Raw genomic sequence first — 26,330 nt, forward strand, 5'->3', positions numbered from 1 at the left:
TGATAAATTAAAAGCTAGGTGGCGTGTGGCTGGTGGTTTTGGTGTTTGTTTAGATTGGTATTAGTACAATTCACCATGCTCTGTTAGTTTTTAAACTCTGGCCCGCACTTTGAGTGTGCTAGCTGATACACACTAGAAATAAAACTGCATGGCAAAATCCATATTTTGTTTGCAAACCCCCCAACATCTGGAGGTCCAATAACAGCTTTTAAGGGAATTTTTGTTCAACTCTTTATGGTGGGTATAAACTGCACTGTTCAGCTCTGCATAAAAATAGTAAATAGGTTACAAAGGGCAGGAATGTTGCTGAAGCCTATCTCAAATATTAATACACTGTCATTTGTATCGGTCTTATGCAAAATACCAATTTGAAATATATAGGTAGGATTATTATTGTTAATGTATTTTATGTTTTAGAGAGTATCCCCAAAGGTATAGACGACATGCTTGTCCATGTTTTAAACAATTTAAAACCAAAGCTAACCTGCTGGGATTATTCCTAAAATTTCCATTGCATTCTATAGAATGGCCATATAAGGAAACAGCTACAAACAATTGCATAGAGAACTGATTGCTAAGGAGACCATGTGAGATCAGCAGCAGCTCAGAAGTGATGGAACAATAAACTCGCAGTGAAGGAATCGCACTACAGAATTATAAAGCAGAAAAAATAACTGTCCCCTATAGGAAAATTATCTTGCAGTAGCCCCCGTTGCTGAGTCTTTCTCTCTTACCTCATCTCTCTTGTTGACTGGAAGTGCTTTGCAGCACAAAGGTTTTGTTCACCATTGTCTCGTGGCACCACAGGAGAGTCCTGGGCGATGACTAAGACTTCTAAATGAAATGGTAATAACCATGCTATAGAAGTTTAATGATAAAGTAGTAAATGTCCTATGGTATGATTATAGTGACAACTAAAGCTGTCCTTTATCTGTTCAATAGCAGAAGCAGTGGTAAACAGTGATTAATCTTTCCTCCTCCTCCCCTCCATGAAGCACAACAAATCTTGCTGATGGAGAAAGTTTGGGTTCCATTTTTTAATGTGAATGAATACATCCTGGTGGTGATAGTCAGAATGGGTAGAGATGGATGGTTATGCGTTCTGAACACGTTTGGATTGCTGCAGCTTAGCGAGTTTGCCTCCTGGCCTCCACTTCTTGTGATCAATCAAATATCTTTTAAAAATGCAACACTGGGAAAGCTTGACATTGGCCATATAAACATTTCTGAGCTCCTGGCTCTTTTGTTTTCATGTGAATGTTTTTACCTAGGGTTCATGGAGATGAGATAAATCCCAAGACTGGTTTGTGTGCCATCAAATAGAAATGAACCTTGTAATAAGCACAGTTTGTGTTTTTGGTGCTCAGGCATTGTAAATAAATTATGTTCAGAGGTGCCAAGTGTAAACTGAGAATATTCATTCATAAATCCAAAGGCTAGAGACTATGCTGTTCAAAACTGCAAGGACACAAATACACTTTGGGTTCTGTGAAGGATGCACGATTCTGCATCCTTGCTGCTGCTGCGCAGCTTTTCAGTAGGGTGGGAACTGTCCCTTCTCTTCCCCTCTGCCCTTGATCTGCTGTGCACCTTCTTGCAGTGCAAATCATCTTTACAGACTGCAGACATCACGTTCACTTGTTCTGTATGCATTGTGCAGAGTACAGGGAAAGGAAGGCTGTGCAATCTCCTCAAACTTGTACTGTATTCTAGCTTTAAAAAAAAAAAATCTCGAATTTGTCTTAAGCATAAAAATTCACAATTGCCACCTCTCTGGGCATTTAAGATGTTACATTGAAGATGGACAATTTAAATATGCTATAAACTCATCAATCCCCATATTAGAAGTAAATTAGTTCTAATTTTTAAAAAGGAATCTTACTAGAATTAGGTAATCTGCAAGAAGATGTCTAAATCAGTTGTATTAATGAGAATGAAAACTGCTTCCAAATCAGGATGGACACTTCCTAAGACTTGGCAGGACCCCAGTCAAAAGAAACATTTCCAAACTCAATTTGGGACAGAAGGAATTCAGATGCTCACTCTTGTCTGCTTTCAGAAGAGAAATAGCAAAATTAACAAAGGTTTTTGATGCCAGCAACCCTCAAATCAAGGATGATTGAAAGAAAAAGAATGTAATTTTCTCATCTCTCTCTCTTTGGCAAGTTTGCAGCTATGTGACAGCATGTGTTGCTTTAATTTATCTTTATCAGTTTTGATTTTCTGTGTCTTTCCTGTGGTACAACTGATCGGGGGTAGAAGGGGGTTAAGTATTTTTAGCAACAATTTATTAATTCGGCGTGTGACATGGTTGTGTCATTGCACTGAAATTTTGTCTGCTGTGGTAAAAGCCAACTTATTTCAATGTGGAATGAGGTGCCTGCCTGTTTTCATTTATGATTACTGACATTTAAATAATTACTCAGTTAAGTTCTCAATCGCAAAATCACATTTCATTGAATACAGATGGCTCCTTCACTAGTCACATACTATGTTTTTCTGTATAGCACTTAATATTTAAAGTAAAATTATGCTGGTTTGGTCTGGAGAGTTTAGTGCAGGGTAGCAAAAGTCCACCTATCTCTATATCTGTGTACCTACCTATAATTTTTTGGTGAGGGGCAGGGAGCAGTTTGTGCTGAGTTATCTCAACAGAGGCTCTGCAGCATTGATAGAATATGAGTGACATGCAGCTGCGTGTTTATCAGAACTGGAAAGCCCAGGCTAGCTGCTCATGTCAGTCAACGCCTAGCAGTGTTCTGGCAAGCACTGCTGCTCCAGGGTTGGTATTCTCTATGGACTCTGTTACCCATGCTATTAATGGCAAAATAGTTTAACTTGTACACACACACAAAAAAAAAGTTTCTCTTTAAAGAGACAGCTGACATGAGTCATGCTGTAAATGGGATTTGATTGAAGAACACTACTAACAAAAATTAAATAGGCTACTTCAAAATTATTTTTTTAAAAGGACAAAAATGAATGCTTTGAGCTGCAATGACCAGGATTGCCTTCAGCCAGTTTTGTTTCCTCAACCCACAACTGGTGTCTCTGGCATGTATTTTGTCTGCAAAAAGAAGACAAAGTGATAGATTTTATTTTAGTGTGGGCACCTTGTGTTAGTTTAATTATGGTAGTTCCAAGAACTGGGATTTTTTCCCCTAGTGTCTGAAAAGGAAGAGACAGGTTTGTATATATATACAGACTGTGTATAAGGCTGTGTATTTATCCATCACAGTGGCATAACCAACGAGAGTCTTCAGGTCCCTTTCCTCCTTCCCATCCCTTATTATGAGATCCCAGTTGGGGGCATATGCTAATGCTGTCAGGTTATGTGGCATGGGAAACACCATCATTCAAATCATGTTTTCAGGTAGCTTTCCCTTGCCCCACCTAAGCACAGAAAGCACTAAGAGCAATTAATAGCCTAACAGACTCCTAAAAAAAGTATCCTGCTCAGTTCATATGCATCACAGAAGTCAAAAAAATATATTGCAAAAGAGCTGTCTCTGTACCCAGGCTCATCGTTTTCCCCCTTCAGTAGCATAACTGCTGTTGACTCGTATTTCTGTTTACCAGCAGGCTGAAGTTATGACCCATCCTTTATTTAAAAATTGGTATATTATTTTCTGGTCTGATCATCTTCTACACAAAAAAGATGTGGCTCTTTTGCTGTTGCAGTTCTTTTACTTTAGAAGGAGAATATAGCTTTTTCTTTTTTCCTAACTATTGCACTAACCTACATTTAATTAGCGTCACGTCATTTGGATAGATTGCCCACAAATGTAAGAAGGATTGGAGATACCTGCTTTGGTAGTTGGCTTGTTGGCACCCATGATCAAACAAATTGCTGTATATTGATTCAGTTTCAGCTGACCTGGAAATGAATTCTGGAAGAAGCACAGATATCGCCCGTATCCCAGGTTTCTGCAGATGAGGATAGAAGTTGCTTTTTCCCCCTCAGACCTCCAAAAACCATATCCAGTAAGAGCTTAGCGTTATGTGCCACTACAGTAATGTTGATGGGATGCAGGACCAGACAAGTACAGCTGCTGTCTATGCTACAGATTAATGTCTTTAATTAGACTCTTGAAAGCTTAGCCAATAAAGGCATAAACATGTTAAAAATTGATATTTATTACATTGTAGTTTATACAGTGAGATTCACATCAGATTAAAGCATTAACTATTAAACCAATTCCTGCAAACCGAATTGCAAGCGTTTATGATGTCCATTTTCTGAAAGCCTTGTTCCTACAGAAAACCTCTGGTCCACTGACAGCCAGCGTAATATTCTACAAATTCTCTGGAAATTATTGTATTTCTTGTTTGCTGAGGGCAATGCCTCAACAAGCTAGCTGTTCACAGCTGCCACTTCCAAACCCATGTCTTTAGACAGGTTGCGCTATAAATCTAATGGAACAGTTTTACTACAGTGATGCCATTTGCCGTAACTTTATTCAACTGAAACATGACCTGGTCAGGATTAAAGCAAGCGGTCAAATAGATCATAATTATTGTCCATTTGGTTTCTTTAGTAACCACACATGTCTGTCTTAGATATTGTAGTTTGGGATGTCATACTCCTTCCAGAACTGAGTGCATGGGCTAAAGTTTTAATATTCAACCTGGAATTTAACAGGCAAGGGCATAAATGCTTAGAAAGTAACTAGGAGCTGTATTCAGCTAAACTCCAGCTAAGCCTCTAAATCTAGTCAGTGGAGCACTTTCAAGTAGAGGTTGGGGTTCTTTGCAAAAGTCTCTGAAACATGTCTATGAAGATTTACTTCAATAGATTTACAGGTGTGGTTTGGAGCTCAGTTTGCAGATACACTCAGTGAGAGTGGGTACATAAGCAGCCTGGTAAATCTGTCTCCTGCTTCTGTGTCATTAGGTGCAATTGAAAGCTACTTTTAAAGAAAAATTGTAGTTGGCAAGACACTCTAAAACACTTATGAAAAGGTGGTAGTATTTCTATGAGACACGTTAAGGAAAGTGCTGTAGGCAATGCTGAAATATGATTTGATCCTACATTCTATTATCAAGGGCTTTATTTCCAAAAAATGAGTGCATCAAGTGGCTTTGTTCCCAAACCTTCTCCCTCTGTTCTGTTTTCAACTGAACCTATAGAGAAAAACAAGAGTGACAGCTTCTACAGATGAGACCTGTATTAATTGTTTTTTCAGGACTACAAGTAGAGGGCCTCTTCAGAAGGTCAGCCAGCATCCAGACTATCAAAGATGTTCAGAAACTCTACAATCAGGGTAAGCTGTCATCATACCATTGCCAGTAATAGTGTGAGGGCTTTGTTGATCTTGGTTTTGCTGGTGAAGCAGAAATGGTAGCTTTCTTGTAATTAGTTAATCATAAAACCATTTGTAACATAAAATAAGAGCACTGGTGCAGAAACCTGAAAGATAGCAACAGGCACTTCACGCTTGCTGAATAGCAAGTCGTCAGTTGATGTCAGACCAGAGCTTACAAAATCTGTAGCAGCTGATGAATGATAAGGATTGAGTCAAAAATGGCCTATATTTTCATAAACATTGGTATTTCCTGTACGTGCTTTACTGTAGTTACAAAGTACAATGTCTCTGTGTCATTTTGCCTCTGGTGTTTTTCCATGGTTATGTCAAAGAAATATAATTTTACCTAATAATTTATGAAATGTAGTGAAGTAATTCTGAAAGTCACTGACTTACCTGTGAAGTCATTTTATGAAATGCCTTTATGGGGAGTATCTTTCATAGCAAGATTAATAAAACTATGAAAAATACAAAAATAAAATGCCAGGAGTTACCAACAGCAGAAAGCCAAGATGTTTTCTGTTCAAAATGTAGTGTGAAATGTTTTTTAAGCAGTAGTTTAAAGAAAAAGTAAAACACATGATTGAACACCTTTTTTTTCCTTTCTCTCCTTTTAGGCAAATCTGTGAATTTTGATGATTATCATGATATCCATATTCCTGCTGTTATCCTAAAGACTTTCCTTAGGGAACTCCCTCAGCCATTACTAACATTTGAGTGTTATGATCATATCCTTGGAATCACCAGTGAGTATAAATAATTTTTAGAAAAATTTATACAGCAAGTTGAACTGGTCCTGGCTAATTCATAATCGCTGCTGTTTGCTAACCATGACACAGTTGCAGATAAATAATGTTATTAGTGCTTCACTGCAGCCACAGATGGGCAACCTCATAATCTGTATCAGAGCAAGGTGGTCGGGGTTACTAAGACCCTCTCTGCTTTTTACAAGGTTTACTGGTTTATCTATATATCATACATCATGATATTAAGAATTGAATCCGACCTCACTGTCAGGGCTCCATTTTTATGTCATGGCACAGCACTGAGTCAGTCTCAGTGATACAAGTTATGTCAAAGCAGCTTTAGTTTTAGCAGGAGGATTGGCAGAATTTTGGAGACAAAATTTAGTTGGTCATTTGTATGCTTCTTTCCTTTTTTTTACCTTCTTTTCTGGGGAGGGGATTGTTTTTATTGCAACTATTCCCATGGGATAACATATTGTGGAAGAAAGGATCTAAAGCCATGAGAAGACATTGATTATCTAAAAATCTGGCACCACATGAAACTATGAATTATAAAACTTTAATTATACGGCCTTTGTCAGGGACTAGCAGTTTATAATGCAGGCAAGGCAACCCCCGAATACATGAGGCTTGAATATCTGAGATCCCAGACTGTCTGGGAGTTAGTACCTAGTACTTGTAGAGACTGATATTTTGCCATCCAGGCTGTAGTCAAGCTAGCAGGGAACCCATAGGGCTTCCAGTCACAAGTCACAAGCACCCATTTTTCCAAAACCTGCTTTTTGAGGAAATTAGATCTAAATGGAGTATGGCTTCCAACAGAGTCTGTTAGCATACCTCTGGTAACCATGGGCTGGTGCTGTTGCAAAGTGTAGGTTATCATCACTATAATGACTGTTGCTGTTGGGGTAGGGCACTAAAATAATTCAGACTGGGGATAAATCTCAGTTGTTACATGCTTGTAATGTGTAGAAGTACAGCAAGTTTACTGTGCCTAGATATACTGTATTCTAGGTAAAATTCTTATACTGTGCCCATCACTAGCATCTGTTTCATATAATTTGTGTATTTCCATTAAAAACTTAATCAGGTCACGTTCAGAATCCTCTGAAGTTCTGTACTGTTTTGGTATTTGCAGGTCTGTAGATCACCACCTTCCAAATCAAGGATTAATCTGTTCACACAATAAATATTGCAGGGCATTGAGAAAAACAGGTCTATTCACAGGGAAGTGGTAGAAATGGAGGGACTAAGGATAGTCAGAATTGGAAAGAATAGGGGAAATTTGGTAAAAACATGTATAAATGCTAATTTTTACTGAATTAATCTTGTGCTGACTTTCTGGACGTGATATTTCTTGTGATAGAGCTAAGTGGAAAATGAGAACAAGTCTGAAAAGAATCTGAGAGCAATGCGTTGTCCTAGGAACACTGGGAGGTTTTGCTTGGCAAAGCGCCTGTGAAACATTCATTCCATGTTATTTTTGTTTACTGGCATTTTAAATGTTGACAAAATATGTTGAAAAGTGGAGTTTGAGAGAATTTCTCCTTAGGCTTTCTTGTTATGCAGTGTGATGTCCACTATCTTTTCTTGGTGCTGTGGTGATAGCCTGATGTTAAAAGATCTTAAGCTTGAGAGCCAAGCTGGACTGCAGCAAAGGCGTATTCTCTGTGAATACAGTGCAGAAGGGAGCTTTGAAGAGGTGTGATCAGAGACAGCTGTCTTGAGATGATTTGAAAATTCTCATTCTGCCTTCTGGAAGACACCAGAGCAATGTGTGATGTATCTATTACGTCTCTTAACCTGCAAACCCAGAAATACAGTATCTCTGCTTTGCAGTACTTTGAAATAATAGTGAAAATTTTCTCTTTAGTGTCTCATCTGAAACATTTTTTTAAAGAGTTATTGGTGGGAGCTGTGAAATAAATTAGCCGAGTGACTGACTTAAAGAATTAATAAAACCGTGACATTTGTAATTGTCAAAGAACTTCTTCTTTGGTCATGAAAACTGCTAACAAGAGTTCCTTTACCCAGTATTGCTACACTTCCTGCATTATTTACTCTGCAGAAGGCTGACAAAAAAATTCTTGGGGTTCAGATTATTGCATCTTGCAGGAACTGGTGGCTTTGCAATAGGAAAAATGTCAACACTGCGCGCCACAGTATAGCTTCATGGTTTTAATCGAGAGCTTAAGGGAACATTTAACATGCTGGAGTTCTGTGCATGCACACATACTTGTGTGCACCTCTAGCTGTGTCAGGGAGAGGGAGAGAGAAATACAACAAATACAGAAAAAACATCATCACAAATGAGCTGGTTAGGTCAGGCATGATTGTAATCGTCAGACCTTTCTCCAGATTGGTGTTAAACTTCCAGTACTAAAATAATTACAATATTCCAGGGGAAAAAAAAAAAGTCACTTGGAACAATATTTGAAATATTATCCAGTGTTAATGTAATTCTCACCCAGACTGTCTAGATGATGCCAGGAGTTTGGAGTCCAGTTCTGGTTTTGCCCGTCTGTAGAAATGAGTTAATAAACCTGCTTAGGTTCTTCTCTAGAAAATTCTTACCCACCCAAGTGGCCATCTCATAAATTTTTGCCAAGACAGAATAGTTTCCTGCAGAATCACAAAAGTGTTTTCAAAGTTAGTGGAGTGCCAAAAGAGCATGTTGGGCAGGACTATGTCTCAGCAAGAATAAAATCAGAGCATAAAAAGTAGACGTCTGGATTCAGTGCATGGAGAGATAATGGGATTCAAATCAAGACCTTTGAAAGTCCTCTCTAGCAAAGAAATTATTTTGGCTCTTTCACTGAGTTGACAAAATACACTGGAAGTTAGTCTTAGCCAGATATATCATGATACAAAATATGATTGGGTCATTCAAAGGGATAACCCTAACTGTTACTGTGGTCATGGAGGTTAGTAGAGCTGAATTTAGTGGTCAGTTTTACAGATGGATATCTAAAGTAATTCCAGCAGATATAAATAAGGTATTATTTCTTGGTAATATTTGATGTTTTGGAGTTAAGACTGACTTTGATATTGCAGGTGTGGAGAGCAGTTTACGAGTCACCAGATGTAAGCAAATCATTCAAGGACTTCCTGAACACAATTACGTTGTTCTGAAATATCTGATATGCTTTCTCCATATGGTGAGTATAGGCAAAATTTCCAAAGTAGTGCCAGTCTTTTCTTTCTAAATCTGTTCTTGTTAATTCAACACTGAAAATCTCCACAGAAAATAAAACTGAGGAATTTTAAAAGTATGGTGAGGTGGTGGTGCAGTACTTCCCAACAGAGTGAACTCAGGATGCAGAACCCTCCAGTTCTAATAAAAGTCAATGCTAAACAATGGCCTGGCCACTCCTTCACCATGAAATTCTTTAGATGTAACGGAAACTACTGTATAAATTTAAATGGAACTGTGCCTGTACTGGAATATTTAAAAGTCCTGTCCCCCTGACTCCACATTCACAACTCTATGTTTTTATTGATTTAGTTTTTGGTTTGTTCCTATTTTGGAGTGAAAAAAAGCCTTAAAGTAGTGGTTGTGTAATTCTCAGTGCCAGAGAAAAACTAGGTGAAATCACCTTTTTTCTTCAAAGTATAAATCTTGAGCATCTAAAACACCAAATAAATTAGTGTCATTTTAGAAAATGCTAGAAATATTAATGAGCTTCAGAACAACAATCAGCAAAGTATTTTATATTAAGTCTTACAAATAACATTTTCCTGTTTAAAATAGCCTTTCATCCTATAATTTACTACAGTATTAAATGAAAACCTTCAACCATGCCATTTTGTAAGGATTTTTTGTATGCTTTGGGATAAAGGAAATCATGTGTCTTTTGTCCTACTTCTTGATTTGCTGATTTCTTTTAACCCATTTTTGGAAATCCCACAAGTGTGAGGGTGTGGGGAACATCCATTACAAATAGTTCTACAGTTAGCTTAGTGACATCCTTTGGTTGCCAGCTTATGTGCAAGAAAAAGACAGTAATAGTAGTGTAAATGTCACTTCGTTCTGCCTTACACAATGCTTTGCCTTTTCCAGATTGCATTTTTCAAACCCAGTTGCCTAAAATGGAGGATCATGGTGTAGTTGACACCTAATTAAAGTGATCTAGCCTTGAGAAGTCCTAAGAGCCCTCCAAAGCAATCATGTATGTGGAATGATGCTGATTTGCACCAGTGGAGGAATTAGCCCTCAGTAACTTCTTGGGCTACAATCATGTTTGCCATATTCCAGCCAGTAGTGTATTTCAGAAACGAGTACATTTAATCCTTTTTTCTATCAAAACACTCCAGAAAAGCAAGATTAAAGGAAACACATTGGTATGACCCTCACTCAGACAGCACTTGCAGGGTCCGTGTAATACCCACATGTTCGTTTACTGTTGCTTAGCTGAACTCTAATGCTATTAAGGAAATCCTCATGTCATTCGCTATTATTTTAGCAACTGATATCTCTCAGTGTTATGAATCGTGTAAGTGACTTTGTTCCAATAATAGATGCACCATCTCAACGCACTTCTTAAGAGCTGAGCACTTGAGGTGTTAATGAGGTGTGCAAAAGTACTACATAGTGTTTTCTGTAATTGGGCAACAGAACATAGCATTATTTTTGAGTAGGTCTTGTTATGTAAAGCACGGCATCAAGTTGATACTAGTGCTCAGATCTGCAATTTTTGCTGATCCATGGCTTCTCATCCTTAATGTTTCAGGGAATATTTGCATTTGGAAAGGTCAAGGGAACGTGAAACAATCTAGGAGCTAGACATTTCTATTCATTGCAGATCGGTGTGCTGCACAAGCTGCCACAATTCAAACTTTAACAGAGCACTTTACCAATAATCCTAGTTTTTACCTGCAAGCATCAACCTTCTTACATGTAAGAGGCAATTTAATTCTTCCATGAGCTCAGCCTTGAGTAGTGCAAGAGGTACTTGTGGTAATTGCATGAAGTGGGATGAATTGTAATCACTAGATACAGGTTTTGAACACTCCAGGTTTGATACAGGCTTGTGGAAGAAGGGAAAGAAAAACCTATTTTCTCTGCAGTCTCACCCCCCTTACTTAATGAAACAGCTCCTTCTAGTCCAAGGGTGCAAGACAGTGCAACTCCTACAGAAGTAAAAGACTTGAATTTCAAAAATAGGTCCAAATTCTTTAACCTTAGATTAGGAGTGATTTTGCCAGTAATGAGCCCAGCGTGCTGTGAAAGGTATAAGCTGTCCATCTCCACCTTGCAGTGCATCTGGCCATGAGAGTGGGATTTGCAGGGTCCCCTTGGAGTTGCAGTGGACTGAGGTCCTTAGGCAGCATTGGCAACCAGGAGCAAGAGGGAAAACAGAGTGGTTTTCACAAGTCAGTCCCTGAATTATATCTCTAAAAAATGTCTGTGCTTGCTCAGCTGATCTCACAAGAGATGAGTATGCACAGACAAGTGTTTGTGTTCCACAAGACCTGTGTTGCACATGCAGTGAAGTGGATTTATGAATGCACATACAAATTTAAAGGGCTCAAAGAAGTCTTCTTGCAAATTACTTGGCAAAGCACGCTGAGGGCTACAGTTACCCAGTTCTGAAGCCAGAAACCATTTAGTAAAAAACTGTAATTGTAGTTTTCCATGACAGTCTAAGGCTAAACAATGAGGAAAGTTTGTAGAGGCTATAATATCATCTAGATTGTGGTTTTATAATCATGTCTTTGGTTTTAGTACCAGCTGATACAGCCGCCTCTCTACGCTTACACACTTTCCCTCTCTGCTGCTGCTTATTTCTGTCCCTGCATTCATGCCTGATGCAGGGGAAGAGTGGCTGACTTGGCTGAAAGAACCACTGCAAAAACCTGCCAAATTCAAAACATCAAACTTGGACCAACTAGAGGAAATGGACAAGGTTTCAGATCTGTAACTGAAGTAGCGAAGTTAAATCCAAGTACAAGCTGGAAAAAAATGGTTCTGAATTAATGTTTGTCTCAATCGCTTGTCCAACTGAAAAGTGTAATTAGCACCAGCAAAGCTTGGGGGTGGCTGGAGATGACGGGGCATGTTGGGAAGGATTAGATGATTCAGCCTCATGGAGCAGATACAAGCAGTTGGCACATCTGCAAGGTAGCTGAGGGTGGGGGATAGAAACTTATATTTCCAGTCGTTTTGTGGGGGTGCTTTAATATCTAGTAGTTTTCTTTTGAAAATGTTTTGTGGAGTTCCTTTCAGCATTGCAACTGAGAAGCCAAAGAGATGGTGATGTCCTTGTATTTTTAAAACGTGATGGTAACTGGCGGTTTCTACTCTGTATTTCACTGTTTAAGTTCATTAAGTAGTGTAGTGCCTGTCTGGTTTCACTCCTGCAGTATCCATGAGGGTGCTGGGATGCAAGTATGTGGAATCCAAAAATCATCACAATTTTGTTGGGGGGAGCTGGGTATTTGTTCTGGGAAGTGAAGATGTATGTTTTGCATTTGTTGATGTGGCACTAAATCTTCAGTGTTTATTCCCAATGATGAGTTTTGCAATGTACAAGTTTTATCTTTCTAGAGGACTTCCTTTCAATATAGGCTGTCATTACTTAATGATTTTTCTATACATGTTCCAATGAAAGGGGGAAAAAATGCAACAAACTGGAGCTGTGTAGTTCTTTGTTGTAATACTTTTCTGTGGTGTTCAGATGATTCCTTCAAAGATACGATCTAGGTCCTTGGAGAATTGGTTTTTATTAGCTTGTCACACTGACAGAGCAAGTGTACTTTTACTTGAAACAGAGATGACGTTTACTAACTTTGTGAGGGAATCAAAGAAGGAGTCAAGGGGGTTAGTCCAAACTCTAAAGATGTCATTTGTGTTTCTTAGATAGAACATAGCTTTGGGGTGCAGTTATTTAGACGGTGTAGCCCATGGAGGAGTTAGCTGACTGCATGCTGCCCTTACATGGTCTAGTGTTGGAAGAAAACATCAGCTGCTCATGATCATGTTGTAGATGAAGTGGATGTGTTTGTGTTGGTCAAGAAAGAAATCTGGCATTGGAGTAGTGAGGGGGTTGAGATAGTGTGAAGCCTGATCCCCTCAGGGAGGGATAAAGCCATTACCACTGGTGTCACAAGGCTTCCTTGCAGCTCTTGATGAGCTGACAAAGATTCTCCTGGGGAGAGAGTTGGATTCAGTTGCGCACCACTTCTTGGATCTGCTGAGGAAAGGATTGCTGTGCATTTTGGAGTGAAGCAACATGCCATGTCTCCCTTGATTTCCTAAGCGTCAGCCTGATTGATGACTCACAGATAAGGCTTAGTGTAACTCTGCCTCAGATAACATCATCACTCATTTTATCTTAAGGATTTTCTCTCTCAGGGGAGTGGTGGCAGGTGGGAAGAGATGGTTTCATCTTGGAGTTAGAAACATTCTTTGAAATAGTTGTCCTAAAGAGAAAAAAACAAATCTAGCTCTACCAGCAAGTTGCAGTGGTGTTGCTTTGGGCTGAAACATTGGCCTTCAAAGGCAGCAGCTAGGTTAAGGTGGGTGTGTTCCAACTCGCTCCTGAAGACAGCACCTGTACTTAACTGCGGGATGGAGCGTGTCAGTTTGGGGAACACTCCCAAAAAACAGGGGAAGAGAGCTGCAACCAGGTTTGGCTCCTTCCACCCTCCACTGTCCTCCAATATTATACCACATACTTCTCTGCCATCACAGAGTACCTGCCCTGTATATACTTAAGGTACCTGCCTTAGGATGTACAGCACATATCTTTGGGTTTGTGCTATAGAAAACACAATGTGATGGGCCGTAGCTCTCACATTATTTTAGAGACTTTCAACTGAAAGAAACACCAAAAAATAATTTGTCCTTGATCCACGGGGGTTTCACAGCACACCATTACATAGTGTGGATGCAGCCAGTGTGAGCCACTTGACCCAAGGGCCAGAACACAGTCCCTAACCTTGTTAAGTTTAGCAGTAACCAAATGCCAGCTTCATTGTCCAGCCACCTTCAGGGTAATACCTAGGTCTGTGTCTCCTTGTTAACAGGGTACTCCTGTTAACGTAGTCCTAATTGTTTTCCCTCATCAGTTATTTTGGTAGTAGTTTAGCTTTTGCTACATTGCTGTAGTGTAATGAACTCTTATTTGAGCTGATCTCATCTGAAGCAGATTAAATGAACAAGATGGGCTTGTTGGTTTTTCTGTATAGTTAAATAGTGCATTGAGAGCAGTATATGAAGGTCAGCAGACTGTACGTGGCTCATACTCTAGAGAGAATGATGTGGGGTTTGCATAAGGTCATGAAGCAGGCATTGCTGTTTAATCTGATGACTTTTTATTCTCAAGTTGTGAAGTCAATCCTTTGAAAAGGTGGTTATGGCACCAGTATCTCCTTATTAATACCTCCTTCCTTTATCCAGCCCCGCTTCATGACCTTAAAAACAATTGAAGCCTTTAATATTTGTAGCAGAAGTAGCATCACGGTAGCTTTGATGTCGCAGGAGAATGAAGCAAAGATTTGAGGGAAAAATAGTACCTATTATTGGAAAAATTAATGTGGTTAGGAAGAAAATGTTATGCTTTTGGGCACATGAGTGCTTCTTCATGTGCCCCAAGGAAAAGACTTGCATCCTGCACATGTGTCTAAAGGGCATTATATCCCCTCACGGCTGAGCAAATAGGCTCCTTGCTAGGTAAAACACGAAGGAGGGTGGGACTGTGCTGTAGGCTATAGAGGGGAATGAAATCTGTGTCACTGGGCAGAGGGCAACCAGAGTTTATGCACATGCTAAGAAGTGTTCACATGATCATAATGTTTCTTGGATTTTCCTCTAGTGCCCTCATCCTCAGGCTTTTCATAGTACTACAGAGCTGCCTTTTCAGGAGGCTTTATGGCAAGGCAGAAATGGAGAGACACAGAAATAGAATTTTTGCTTTCCTGTTCCACTTGAAATCGTAGCAGGAAGAATACATGGGAGATTTTGCCCAATAAATAATTCCTTGTTCTGAGATGACAGCTTCAGAGTAAGCTGTACATCGCAGTTTGTGACTGCATGGTCTTCTCATCACATATTACTGATCAACAACTGCAACCATCAGCCTGAGAAGAACTGGCCGAATTACCTAGGTGAGGAGGAATCAAGAGCACCTTCAGAACCTTGCTGCTTCTTTACAATAACAGAGAACTTGTCAGACCATATTGGGCTTTAGATACCAGCCATGCAATGCGGGAGAGCAAAATACACACAAGTTCCCTGCCAAACTCACACAGAGAAAAAAAATACTCCTGCTACCCAGTTCTGGGCTCACATCCACAGATAGAAGTAGGACACATCATCCAGGTACAGAACAGATTTCAGTGCTGTGTATTTTACCTACAGCCCATTTTCACCTCCATTGCTTCAGAGGAATTGGGTGGATGTGGAGGTACTTGGAAGTGAAGTCATGCATCAGTGGGAGAAAAAAAAATCCTTCTAAACTGTTGCAAACAACCTGAGAAGTCCTTGAGGTTTATTCTATAGAGGACTTAAGTACTGAAGCAGATGGGATAGCTGTTTGTTATGCTGTCCTTCCTTGCCCCCCAGCAGAGATGACAATAGATTCCATATAGAAGGATTGAAAACAATTAATTTTCCTAGCATAAGGAAACAGTTCAGCCTTTTTGCTTGACTTACTGACGTCTTATCTTGTACTTGAGGGACACAGACTCCAGTGGCCCCATAGCTCTAGGCTGCATAGTCAGCCCTGAGCCTGTTAAGAAGCCAGTGATGTACCTGTGGCCAGGGTCTACTCCCGTCATTGATTCATCCTGAATACAGGATGGTGTCTTGTCTCTCACTCTCTGGGGCACATGTCTGCATTTTTATTCTGTTCACGTTTGTATTTTTCCAGGTTTCACAGGAGAGCATATATAACAGAATGACAGCATCCAGCCTGGCCTGTGTCTTTGGCTTGAATTTGATCTGGCCGTCAAAAGGAACAGCCTCCCTGAGTGCTCTGGTACCTCTGAATCTCTTCACTGAACTACTGATAGATTTCTACATGACTATATTCAACTCCCGAACAGTGCCTGGTGAGATCTTACCTTAATGCTCCTAGAGAGGAAAATGGAGTATGGCTGCCTGAGGGAAAGGTCTCCGTGCCTCAACTGGTGCAAACTTTATATTCAGGGCTCTCTCCTGCGAAGAAAACTTTCAATACAGAGTAAATTTTGATAGCTTTCCAAATACCAAAGATGTTGGGAGAAGCACACTGCCCCGCATATTCTCATCACATGGGGGAGAATGTGTACATGAACATTCAAAGACCAAGAGGTCAAAGTGAATCCCCTTCTTTAACTTGAGCAGCTGACAAAAAATGGTATGTTAAAAAAAATCATGACACTACATGCCAGTCTGTCATTTCTTTGGGGATCTGGAAACCTTACTATGTGGCATTATTTTCTGGGCCCCATGCAGAACTAAGTTCTGGAACACTCCTGAATGTACAGGTTTCTTCTTTTTTTACTTTTTTTATTTGAATACAAGTCTGTTAGAAATTTCCCTATTAAGTTAATAAAAGATTGAATCGTTCTCAAGATATTAAAATTTCTAAACTATTTTTCCATATATTTAAGTGTCTTGTTTTACACAAAAAGGTGTGGGCAGTTGTGGCACATCAGGTTTGCAATTACCATGGAGAATAAAGTGTTTCCTGGGTAATTTGAGTTGTGCAGACAGCTAACTAATTATGCTTGCAAATATCTAATGTATGCAGTTAATCACTGTAGCTGCACATGCAAAGTGCATGGAAGGGTTTTTTCTTGTTATAAGTTCAAATGGGGAGCAACAATCTTATGTTTTTTTTCTCTAAATACTCGGAATTTTCATCAGTGGAGTTATATAAATGAGTGTATAATACAGAATATAGACTAACTCCGAGTACCCCTGATGTTTGGATTGCATGCTTTTGCAGTTTGAGTTGACAGAAATTTGCTCTTCAAATCAGTTTCTCTAGAAAGCAGTAAGAGCAACAACTTGGATAATATACCTAATATAATTTTTATTCATTGAAAGTCTATTATTAGTCCCGATGTGAATAATTAGCCAACATAAAGGGAGAGTTTTCAGCGTTTTCTTTCTAACTATGCCATTAATATCGTTTGTATTTGATGAACTCTAACACACTGCTATTGCATTGTTTAACACAGATTGGTAATGGGGTGGTGTAATGAAGTTATTATTATAGTTGCCTGCAAAGCAAAACATTAACCAGTGCTAAAAAAAAGGTAAGCAGTATTTTCGCTAGCACTCCAGTCTTCTTGCTTCTGTACGAAGCTTACAAAACAGAGGGACTATTTAGACTTCGATAAAAGTAATAGTCTCAGGAGGACAATTTAGGCATCCCCTCCTCTGCAAACACAGAGCCACTTTTTATCCTGTAGGTTCTAGCAAGTTGAGAGTTTGTACTTCTGGCCTTCCTCTTAGCAGTTACAAATTGCCTACCTGTGTAAAGGGTGCAACAAAATCTTATTGCAGCGGGTAAAGAGGATTAATTCTTGTCAGCAATTTCGGGAAATAGCCAAGTATTCAGAAGGCTGTGAAATGCTGGATGTACCAGGCTTTCATTTGCCCAGTAGGTGTCATCTATAGCATTAGGCAATGATTAAAATTTGAAAAATACAGAGGCTTTAGAACAAGATGTGTTAGGACCAACTTCTCACTTCACAGTCCTGTGTTTTCCCCAGTTCCTCAGGTGTCTTAAAGACAACTTTTTGGCTTTTGAATATCTGTAAGTAACGATCACACATGACTCCTATTTAAGTATAAAATCTTGCATAATACAAAGAGAATAATTAACAAGCATTCATGATTGTTGCATTTCAGCAAAATGAGATTGCCAAGGACAAAACTGTCGTAGTTTTGTATTGCAACTCATCAGTTTTACATCTGAGTTATCAGTGACAGCGTCATAGCCTGTTATATTATGAAAAACAAATGCAATTACGCTCAGCACCGCTCAGTGACTTGGCAGCATGGTTCTGTGCATCAGCACCCTGTTCTTACAGGGGAGGAATTTGGCCTCTGGGAATTAACAAAATCTGAGTATTTTGCCACTCTCTGACCTTAGTCAACATACATATGCCTTAGTTTTGCTGTCTGTAAAAAGAAGGAGCACCTGACATTAGAAAAGTGCTTTGGGATTAAATGCTGATAAGTCCTATAAAATGGTTGTTCTCCATTTCCCTGTGTTCTCTTCCAAAAATCTGGCAACATCAAATGGCATTTAGTCTTCAGGCTACACTGCATAATGGGAATGTGGGTACTGGACAGTTTTAGCACAGTAACTTACCAGAGCCCTGTGGGGGTGAAACCCTGAGTTGATGGAGGTCAGCTTTGCTCAAAAAGTCCCCAGAGCCTGGGGAGGGGCCTCCCTCATAGATTTAGTTCTCCAACTCATCCTAGGTTGGGAGAGAGCGGGAATTTGGCAGCAGCAGTCTTGCTGGCGAAGCGAGCCCTCAGGGCACAGCTGCCTCTGACCCCTTTACTTTTACAAGTAAAAAGTACAAGGAACGAGCATCCCTTCAGCTAATTTGCCTGCCTGTAAACACGCAAGACGATAGTTAAAACCAGACTGGCTCTTTCGGTATTGGTCACATGCCAAACTGCAGGGTCTTCCTTTTAGTGCTTTGTAAACTACCATTTTCCAGCAATTTATAGCTCCTCTCATTTAGTGAATGAAGAACAAAATGGCGTTTTCCCATCTCAAGGTGCCTTCTTCCTTTAAAGACCAGATAACATCTGTTATCCGCCAGTGGGGGTAATTTGATGCTCCTTAAGAAAAGCGGAGGCTCTGGTTCTGATTGCCATTAGCACTGGGGGGGCAGAATGAGGCAGGGGGACAGGGGGCTCCCGCTCCCCTTTACCTTCCCGCCTCCCCAGCAGGCAGCCCGAGACAGAAGTCAGGAAGGTACTCGCCTCCACCCCAGCCTTTCCCTGCAAGCCTGCTTGTCACGGGGAAGGGACTTTCCCAAATCAAAGGCACCTGGGTAGCAAAACCCTCCTACTGAGGAGACCCCAGCTCTGCCCCCCGCCCAAAGGAACTGGCAAAACCCTCCATCTGCAGCAGAAGCCCCCGATCTCCGTCCTGAGTGCCAGACTTAACTATGACATTCAATCAGCTCTCATGAATTATTCAGAAGGGTTTGGAGTGAAATTCATGTTAGAGAAATATATGTTTCAAATTTCCTGACTCTAAGAGGAGTCCTGGAGGTGTCCCCTGCAGTTACTTTGATAACAGTTTCTCTTTACAAATGATAATTGCACAATTCAAGCTTTTGTACAGTGTGGCCTTGTGAACTCTTCTCTCATATCAAAGAACAATTTTCAGATCATTTCCATAGCAAAAAGAAAGTGATTATGGAGATAATCTGTTGGAAACACACATGCTGGATTTCAGTTTAAAACAATAAAATGCAGTCATGGAATGAGAAATCAAGTGTTACCTAGCTGACAATATACAGAGAATAAATTGCCTAAGCATTTTAGTTTACTGAGCTGTTAGGAGTTGAAAATTGGTCCCAAGATTAGTCTGATTATCAGGATGCCTCTAGCAACAAGCACCGAAGGGGAAAGGGAATACTTTTCTACCCTGAATCTATGAAGAAATGTAGGAAGATTGGAGAATGTCGTTAACCAAGGGGGGTCTTTACAGTTCTTACAAAAAACTTCCATAAATGCAGATTATCTGTCTGTGTGTGCTGCACTCCTCGAGCAGCATCCATCGCAGAATCTCTCAGAGCCTTATAAGCTTTAATATATTCATCCACTCATGAGGAAACTAGTAACAGAAAAGCCCTAGATATTTTATTCACATGTGAAATGTGTACTTAGGTAGCAAGTTGAACTTTTAATGGGACTGATGGTCCACACACTCCCCACCCCCTGCTGCGTTTTCTGAATAGTTTATCTTCACAACCCTGGAAGATGTCAGTTTGCCAACACTCCCACTTCTCAAGTGGCTGTGGGGTGTTGGGGCGTGGGGGGAGAAGGTCAGGGAGAGTTACTGCCATCACCTGTGATTTGTGAAGTGAGAAGCTCATGTTCAGTTGAAACTGTACTGGCCAGTCATGTTCCTGCCCATACTCTATTCATTTCTAACATGTTTTTACGTACAAAGAGGTCAGAAGCAAACATGCTCTGCTTTAAGTAGGAACATCTCCGTTGAAGCCAAAGGTATGACTGTGAGAAGTATGTAAATAATGCATTAAATGATAACATGTGGCTGGTGTGTGAAAGGTGTTCTGCCTTTCCCAGTGGAGTAATACTCATTTTCACCATCTGAAGGGGTTGATTTTTGTCTTTATCTGTGCACATCCTGGAAGGCCATTCCAGTGTATTGCACCTAATGTGGCAAAGGATTCCAGTGTCCTCCAGCATCATCTGAGAGCAGTGGAGGATCGTAGTGGTACAAATGCTGTCTTCTTTCTTGCAAACTGGAAGGCTTGAGAAGGGACTGCCTTAACCGATGAGATTTCTTAGGGGTTAGGACAGTGAACTGGCCTGGAGACTAGGAAGGAAACTTTCAAATACAACCAGGAAAAAAAGCCCTTTTCCACAGTAGGCCTGTCAGCACCTAAAAAGCATTACCCGGAATTGTCACTCGGAGGGAAAAGAGTCTTGGTTTGCCTCTCCGAGCTGGAGATACGCAAACACACGATGGTACACAAGTTCTCCTGTTTCTTCTTAACTGGGGTCTGTTGCCTGTAGTGTTAGGAAAGCCATGGTAATTGTACACAGAAGGACCGTAGCTCTACTGTCCTGGCTATTCTCCTCTAGAATAGCTGGCAGAAGTTCAGCCTTAAAGATAATTAATTGATTGGAAAAGTATTTCTGCCGAAACATGCAAACTCAACAAAAAATAAAAGTATTTTCTTAAAAGGCTTGGTTTTGGTGCTGTTCTTTCAGAAATCGTTCCGTTCTTCCAGAAAGCTGCCTATGTGCCTCTGAGCCCTGGATCCCCAGGCTCGCCCAAGGGCCCAGCTCCAGCTCTGCTGGCCACTGCGGTGCTCCGGAGCCAGGGAAGCGAGCATCGCTGCTTCCCACTCATGGTCTCTTGAGATGGCGTCACCTTTCCGCACACAGTGTTGCCGTTATTGCCAGAGGTAAGGAGCGAATTCTGCTGGAGCTGGGGGAGACGACACACATAGCTGATCATTAAAGCTGACTTTTTTTCTGCGGCCCTGATTTCTCCATGGTGCAGCCGTCATGCAGAAACTGCTTTCCTGCTGGCAGTCTGTCTGTAGTCCCCAGAGCACGAGCTTGTCACTCACAGGGTTAGGGCTTTCACCGGTAGTTGGGAGCAGCTGAATCTGATGCCTGACCCAAATACTTGGGGGGCAGAACTGCAGACTGCAACGTGGAAACATGCTTCTCCAAAACACAGCCCAATCTACTACCTGCTTCGTTTTCTTTTGCTTCGATCCTCAGAAACTTACTCATTTAAACTACTGCTAGCCCAGTGTTACGATCCAATTTGGATGAGAGGAGGGTCCCCTTGCGTTCTAACCGACCTCAGATGAGTCTGGGGGGGTAGGGGCGGCTAGACCAACCTCTCATTTCAGGTTTGATCCCTTCGAGCGAGATTAAGACACAAACGAGGTCAGATGTCATAAGTCCACCTGTTTATTAACCACTCGGAGAAGAGAGAAAAATAGCAATAGAGAAGGAAGGAAAATGAGAGGAAAATTAAGCAAGAATTCGGGATAGGAAAGCGCAAACAGTCACCGCCATGGGTCCGCCGCGTCCCGGGGGTCCGTGCTTCTGGGGTCTTTGGTGGCGGGTGAATCACACCAGGGTCTTCGGTCGCGGGTGATCACACAGGGGTCTGGGGTGGGCGTCTTTTATAGGCTGCGTGCCTGAGGCAACAACTTCACGCTTGCGCAGAACTCCCTCGCGCCCTGCTTGCCCCGGCCAACGGCACGTAGCCCCCATCTCCGAGCCCCACTATGCCTGGGGTCTCGCGCCGACCACCTACACACGCCCACAGCCCATCGCCTGCTCCCAGCAGGCTGTTACCACAGCCTTGCCACCCTCCTTGTTGCCGTGCAAGCAGGCGACACCCCGCACACTTTCCTGCAAGGGCCTGCCAGCTTCATGTAGGCAAGCTTTGAGGCAAATGTCCAGCCATTTTCTCCCTCACACCCAGACACTAATGCCAACCTCCTCAAGCCTAATATGCAATCAGGATTTCTATCTTTTGGGGTTTTTTCTCTATTACATGGATTGTGTTCCTCAGTACTGAATTGTACTCTCAAATTATTTCTGCACTTCAACCTTTAATTGCCCACAAAAGCAGTTTACAGCCTCTTCTCTTCTGCCATGAATATTATCCCCTTAATTAATGGGACAATAAAAAGCAACTGTAAAAGGCACCAAACTGCATCATCTGTAGTGTCTGAACTGGATTTCTGCAGTAGTCATGGAAGAGTCTTCAGATGAGTAGATTTTTGACACTTCATCCAAGAATTTCTTGACCCAAAGCTCTAAAAATATTAACGGCTATAGTAAGGTACTTAGTTTTTCTGTTTCAAAAGCTTCCGAAGAAACATGGAAACATGGAAGCATGGAAGAAACATTTCCCATCCCTTCAAAGCTGCATCCTCTGCCTATTGCCGTTTACATCCTTCTTCAGCTGCAGTCTGTCAGCAGTCTGCGTAAGTTGGGGAATGGTGTTCACGCTCACGCACATGCCCCCCACTGTGTTTTTGCAGCGATAGGAATGGTCTGAGGCTCTCATGGCCATTCTGCAGCTGGATAAACTGAACTGAAACTGTAAAAGGTTCCATTCTGCAGGGAAGTTTTCAGATTACCATGTTTGAGTGAGTGAAATTGCCTAAATCATGTTTCCCCCACCTCTGAAGCAGAAAGATGGTTATGCTTTTGATAACTAGATTGAGCTTTTATATCTAATAATGCAACACTTACTGTGATGAAGGGGAAAAGAAGTTAGGAAGATCTTTTCCTTTCCGTATTTCCCACCACTCCCAGCCTTCCTCATCAGCCTCTATCTTTTGAAAAACCTACTATATTGGTGCATATATGCAATGCAGCCACAGCTGATGTCCAGTAAAGCTAATATTGTATTTAATAACCATGCCCAGAATAGAAACAGCATCTCATCAGGCTGCATAGCTCTCTGAACACGTGCATAGAGCTGAGCGAGGCACGGGCTGGTCTTGGTGTCTGCCTTGTTCCATGCTAGGGGTCGTAGAGAGGACTTGCTTCTCTCCTCCCTTGCCCTCTCGTACAGGAGCTCCCTCACGCTCACTGGGCTACCAAACAGCAGCAGCCACTAGTCCCCAGATGCTTTCATGTTAGTCCCATCTGCATGGAGTACTTAATGCTGCTGCAAAACAACTACACAAGCAAGATGTCGAAGTATCACAAACCACTTCCACCTTGGCAGAAGAATTAGTAGACCTACATTCTATTCCCATCCCCACATTCTATTCTGAAGCCTGAATAAAAATTTTTATTTTCTTCTCTTTGGCTTGTGGCTGACCTCCCAAGCAATACTGTGACAAAAGCCTTCCAGGGTCCAGAGTGCATGCTGCCAGCCCTGATGGGTAAGTGGCCACAGCACAAGGACAAAACAAATCCATTCCACTACAAAATAACATTAAAATTCAGTAAGATAATATCACTGTCTTCTGCACCAAAAGAGTTTTTGCAAAACAATATATATGAGAGGATGAAAATAATGAGAGGCTTTGTAGACCTTGCTCACAAGACCTGACACTCGGCATGCTCCTGCCGGGAAGGCAATAAACACCCCATTCTCTGCATGTCGCAGTACCACAACTTCTCTGTATAATTACCACTTGAAAGTTAATGGGACTCTGGTCCCAGCATGACAGCTGTATTTTCTATAGTCACTGCATGTCCTGCCTCCATGGCTGTCGGGGGGACCCAGCTGTGGAAGCACCATCTTGGAGGACAAGTGTTTCAAGGCTGTCTCAGAAAGCAAGTGATTTCCCTATAGGAAACCCCTGTTGCACTGAGGTACTGAAGACGATGGACAGGGCAGAGATGGAGAGGCGGTTCCTTCCCCTCGCAGGAGTCATGATGGAAGTTGTCGTGGGTTTGCATGGCAAGGTTTCAGTAGTGGAGGGGCTACAAGGGTGGCTTCTGTGAGAAGGGGAGTGATAGAGCAGCTTTGGTGGGCACTTGGCATCCAGCCAGGGTCAAACCACCACAGAAGTGAAGAGCAGGAAAGGATGGGGCAAATAAGGAAACCAAAGCTACCTGGCTAACATCACAACCAGGGGAAAAAACAAAACCAGTGGCAAACCCCTCAAGCTCCTGAAACTCAGCCCAGTACCTCTTCACTGCTCTTTGAAAAATGCATTTTGGCCTAATAAAAGACGCCCTTGTGTGTCTAACTAAATTTAACAAAATGCAGTAAAATTGTACATGAGAAATGCCACCTGAAAAGTCATCACAGCAGTCATCAGATGGAGGATAAGAGGCACCAAGACTAATGAAATGTGGTACCACAGGAGAGTGGATTGCTTTCTTGGGGTTCCCTGGGTGTCTGCTCCTGGTTAGCCTGGTAAATCAGCTGGAGCCGATGCCTATCACACACTGCCTATGCGCCATGATCATAGCGGTTTGGGCTGGGGAGGTTTTAGACTAAGCATGATCTGGACAGAAAGCGTTTCAACAGTAATACATTAAGTCATTCTTAACCTGTTTAAATGTGATCATTAAACTGAGTATCCAGATCAGTGTAAGTGTCCGTCTGCCACAGCAGCCAGCCAAAACTGCTCTGCTAGAATTGACTGTCGCCAAATCTGAGAATTGAGTATGTGTCAGGTATGAGTGAGTTGACGTTAGATGTGGTATGTCAAGCTCTTCATACACATATCTTGCATCGCACCTCTTTCGGTCTTTCCATTAGGGAGTCCCAAAGCTGAACAGCAGAAGAAAAGACACCATTCACCTAACAATGTGTATCAGAAGACGTACCATATGCTTTTATACACCCAACACTTCTGTCTCAGGCACATTCCTTTTGTCTTTGCGCACATGAGTATAGCCAAGTGCAAATCAATGGTTGCTTTGATTATTGTGAGCAAATGATCAGCTCCTGGGGAGAGGATTTTTCAAAGGCACTTCTGCTTGTCCTTCATGCCAGTGAACTTCTCCACCTACCCATAAGAGCTCTGCAGTGCCCTGCCCATAAAGTGGCCACAGGCAGTGCTTGCTGCTTGCAGCCCCAAGCTGCTTCAACTTCTAAAGGAGAGGAGAAGGCGAGGTGGGAAAGAGAAAGCACCTGGACAGCCACATTTCTGGTGAATACATGCTAAATGCTGTGTGTGGGAAACGTAACCATTTTATGATGGCTGGTTAGGTGTCTCCACCTGTGCTGTGCCAGATTTGGTCCCCTGCACACTAGTGCATCCTGCTTCTTGCCTTCATCACAAGTATCCAACCAACCTCCTCCTCATGAAGCCAGACTTGGTCTTTAAACCAAGCACTTTGGGCCTAATCCTGTTTGCTCCACTCTTTGTCCATGGAAAGCAAGGCTGGCTGATAAGCTAATATCAGCACACTGGGAAATGTTCCATTCTCGCATCTTCCCTCACCCAGGACTTTGACAATCATTTTATTTGCCAAAGATTTCCTCCTTCATGTTGTATAGAGAGAAATTAAAAAGACGACTGAAAATACCCAGAAATCATCTAGTAAAGAGAGTCAAATTAATTATTTAGAAAAAACTGAATTCCCTTTGTGGCTGGTTTTTCTCCGGCTGTGCTATCAAAATCGAGCTATCAAAGAAAACTATCATTAGTTTTTAATTCAGGATGACTTCAGAGAGCAGCTCTGGCGCAGCGGCTGATGGTTGCCTGACAGCCTTCTCATCTCCGCCGGCTGCCGACGGGCACAGCGGCGGTGGCTCAGCCTGGTGGTGCCTCTGCTCGCCGGCTGCCGGCACCCGGGGCCGCAACACTGCCTGTCTACCACAGGTATGCCTGTGCCCGCAGCCCCCGGGGGCCGGGGCCGGGGCTCTAGTGTGCACTGGGAGCAGGGCTCAGAGCCAGGGCGCCAGCGCCTCGGGGCAGGACTGCTGCAAAATGGTGAGATATTGTCTGTGCGTGGTTATTTAGGGCAGAGGGGGAAGCTGTGATGGGAGGGTCCCCAGTATATCCATCTTCACCAGGAGCCCTAAAGCCCTCCTGGCACAAGGTCTCTCCACCAGCCCAGCCTTGTGTACAGTCACCGCTGACAGCAGGATGGTGCCAGCAGCCAAGGGGC

General features: G+C 41.8%; 1 protein-coding gene across 1 annotated transcript in view; it reads left to right on the forward strand.

Moving 5' to 3' along the window:
• The window catches only part of ARHGAP8 (Rho GTPase activating protein 8), a 57,062-nt gene extending 40,940 nt beyond the window's left edge, over nt 1-16,122 (forward strand). Inside the window, exons 9-12 of the mRNA XM_009485323.2 lie at nt 5,187-5,264; nt 5,924-6,052; nt 9,107-9,210; nt 15,925-16,122. Coding sequence (XP_009483598.2) covers nt 5,187-5,264; nt 5,924-6,052; nt 9,107-9,210; nt 15,925-16,122 — 509 coding nt within the window. The remainder of the gene's footprint in view (nt 1-5,186; nt 5,265-5,923; nt 6,053-9,106; nt 9,211-15,924) is intronic.
• The last annotated feature ends 10,208 nt before the right edge of the window (nt 16,123-26,330 follow it).

This window comes from Pelecanus crispus, chromosome 1 (genome assembly GCF_030463565.1).
Source record: "Pelecanus crispus isolate bPelCri1 chromosome 1, bPelCri1.pri, whole genome shotgun sequence".
Lineage (NCBI taxonomy): Eukaryota > Metazoa > Chordata > Aves > Pelecaniformes > Pelecanidae > Pelecanus > Pelecanus crispus.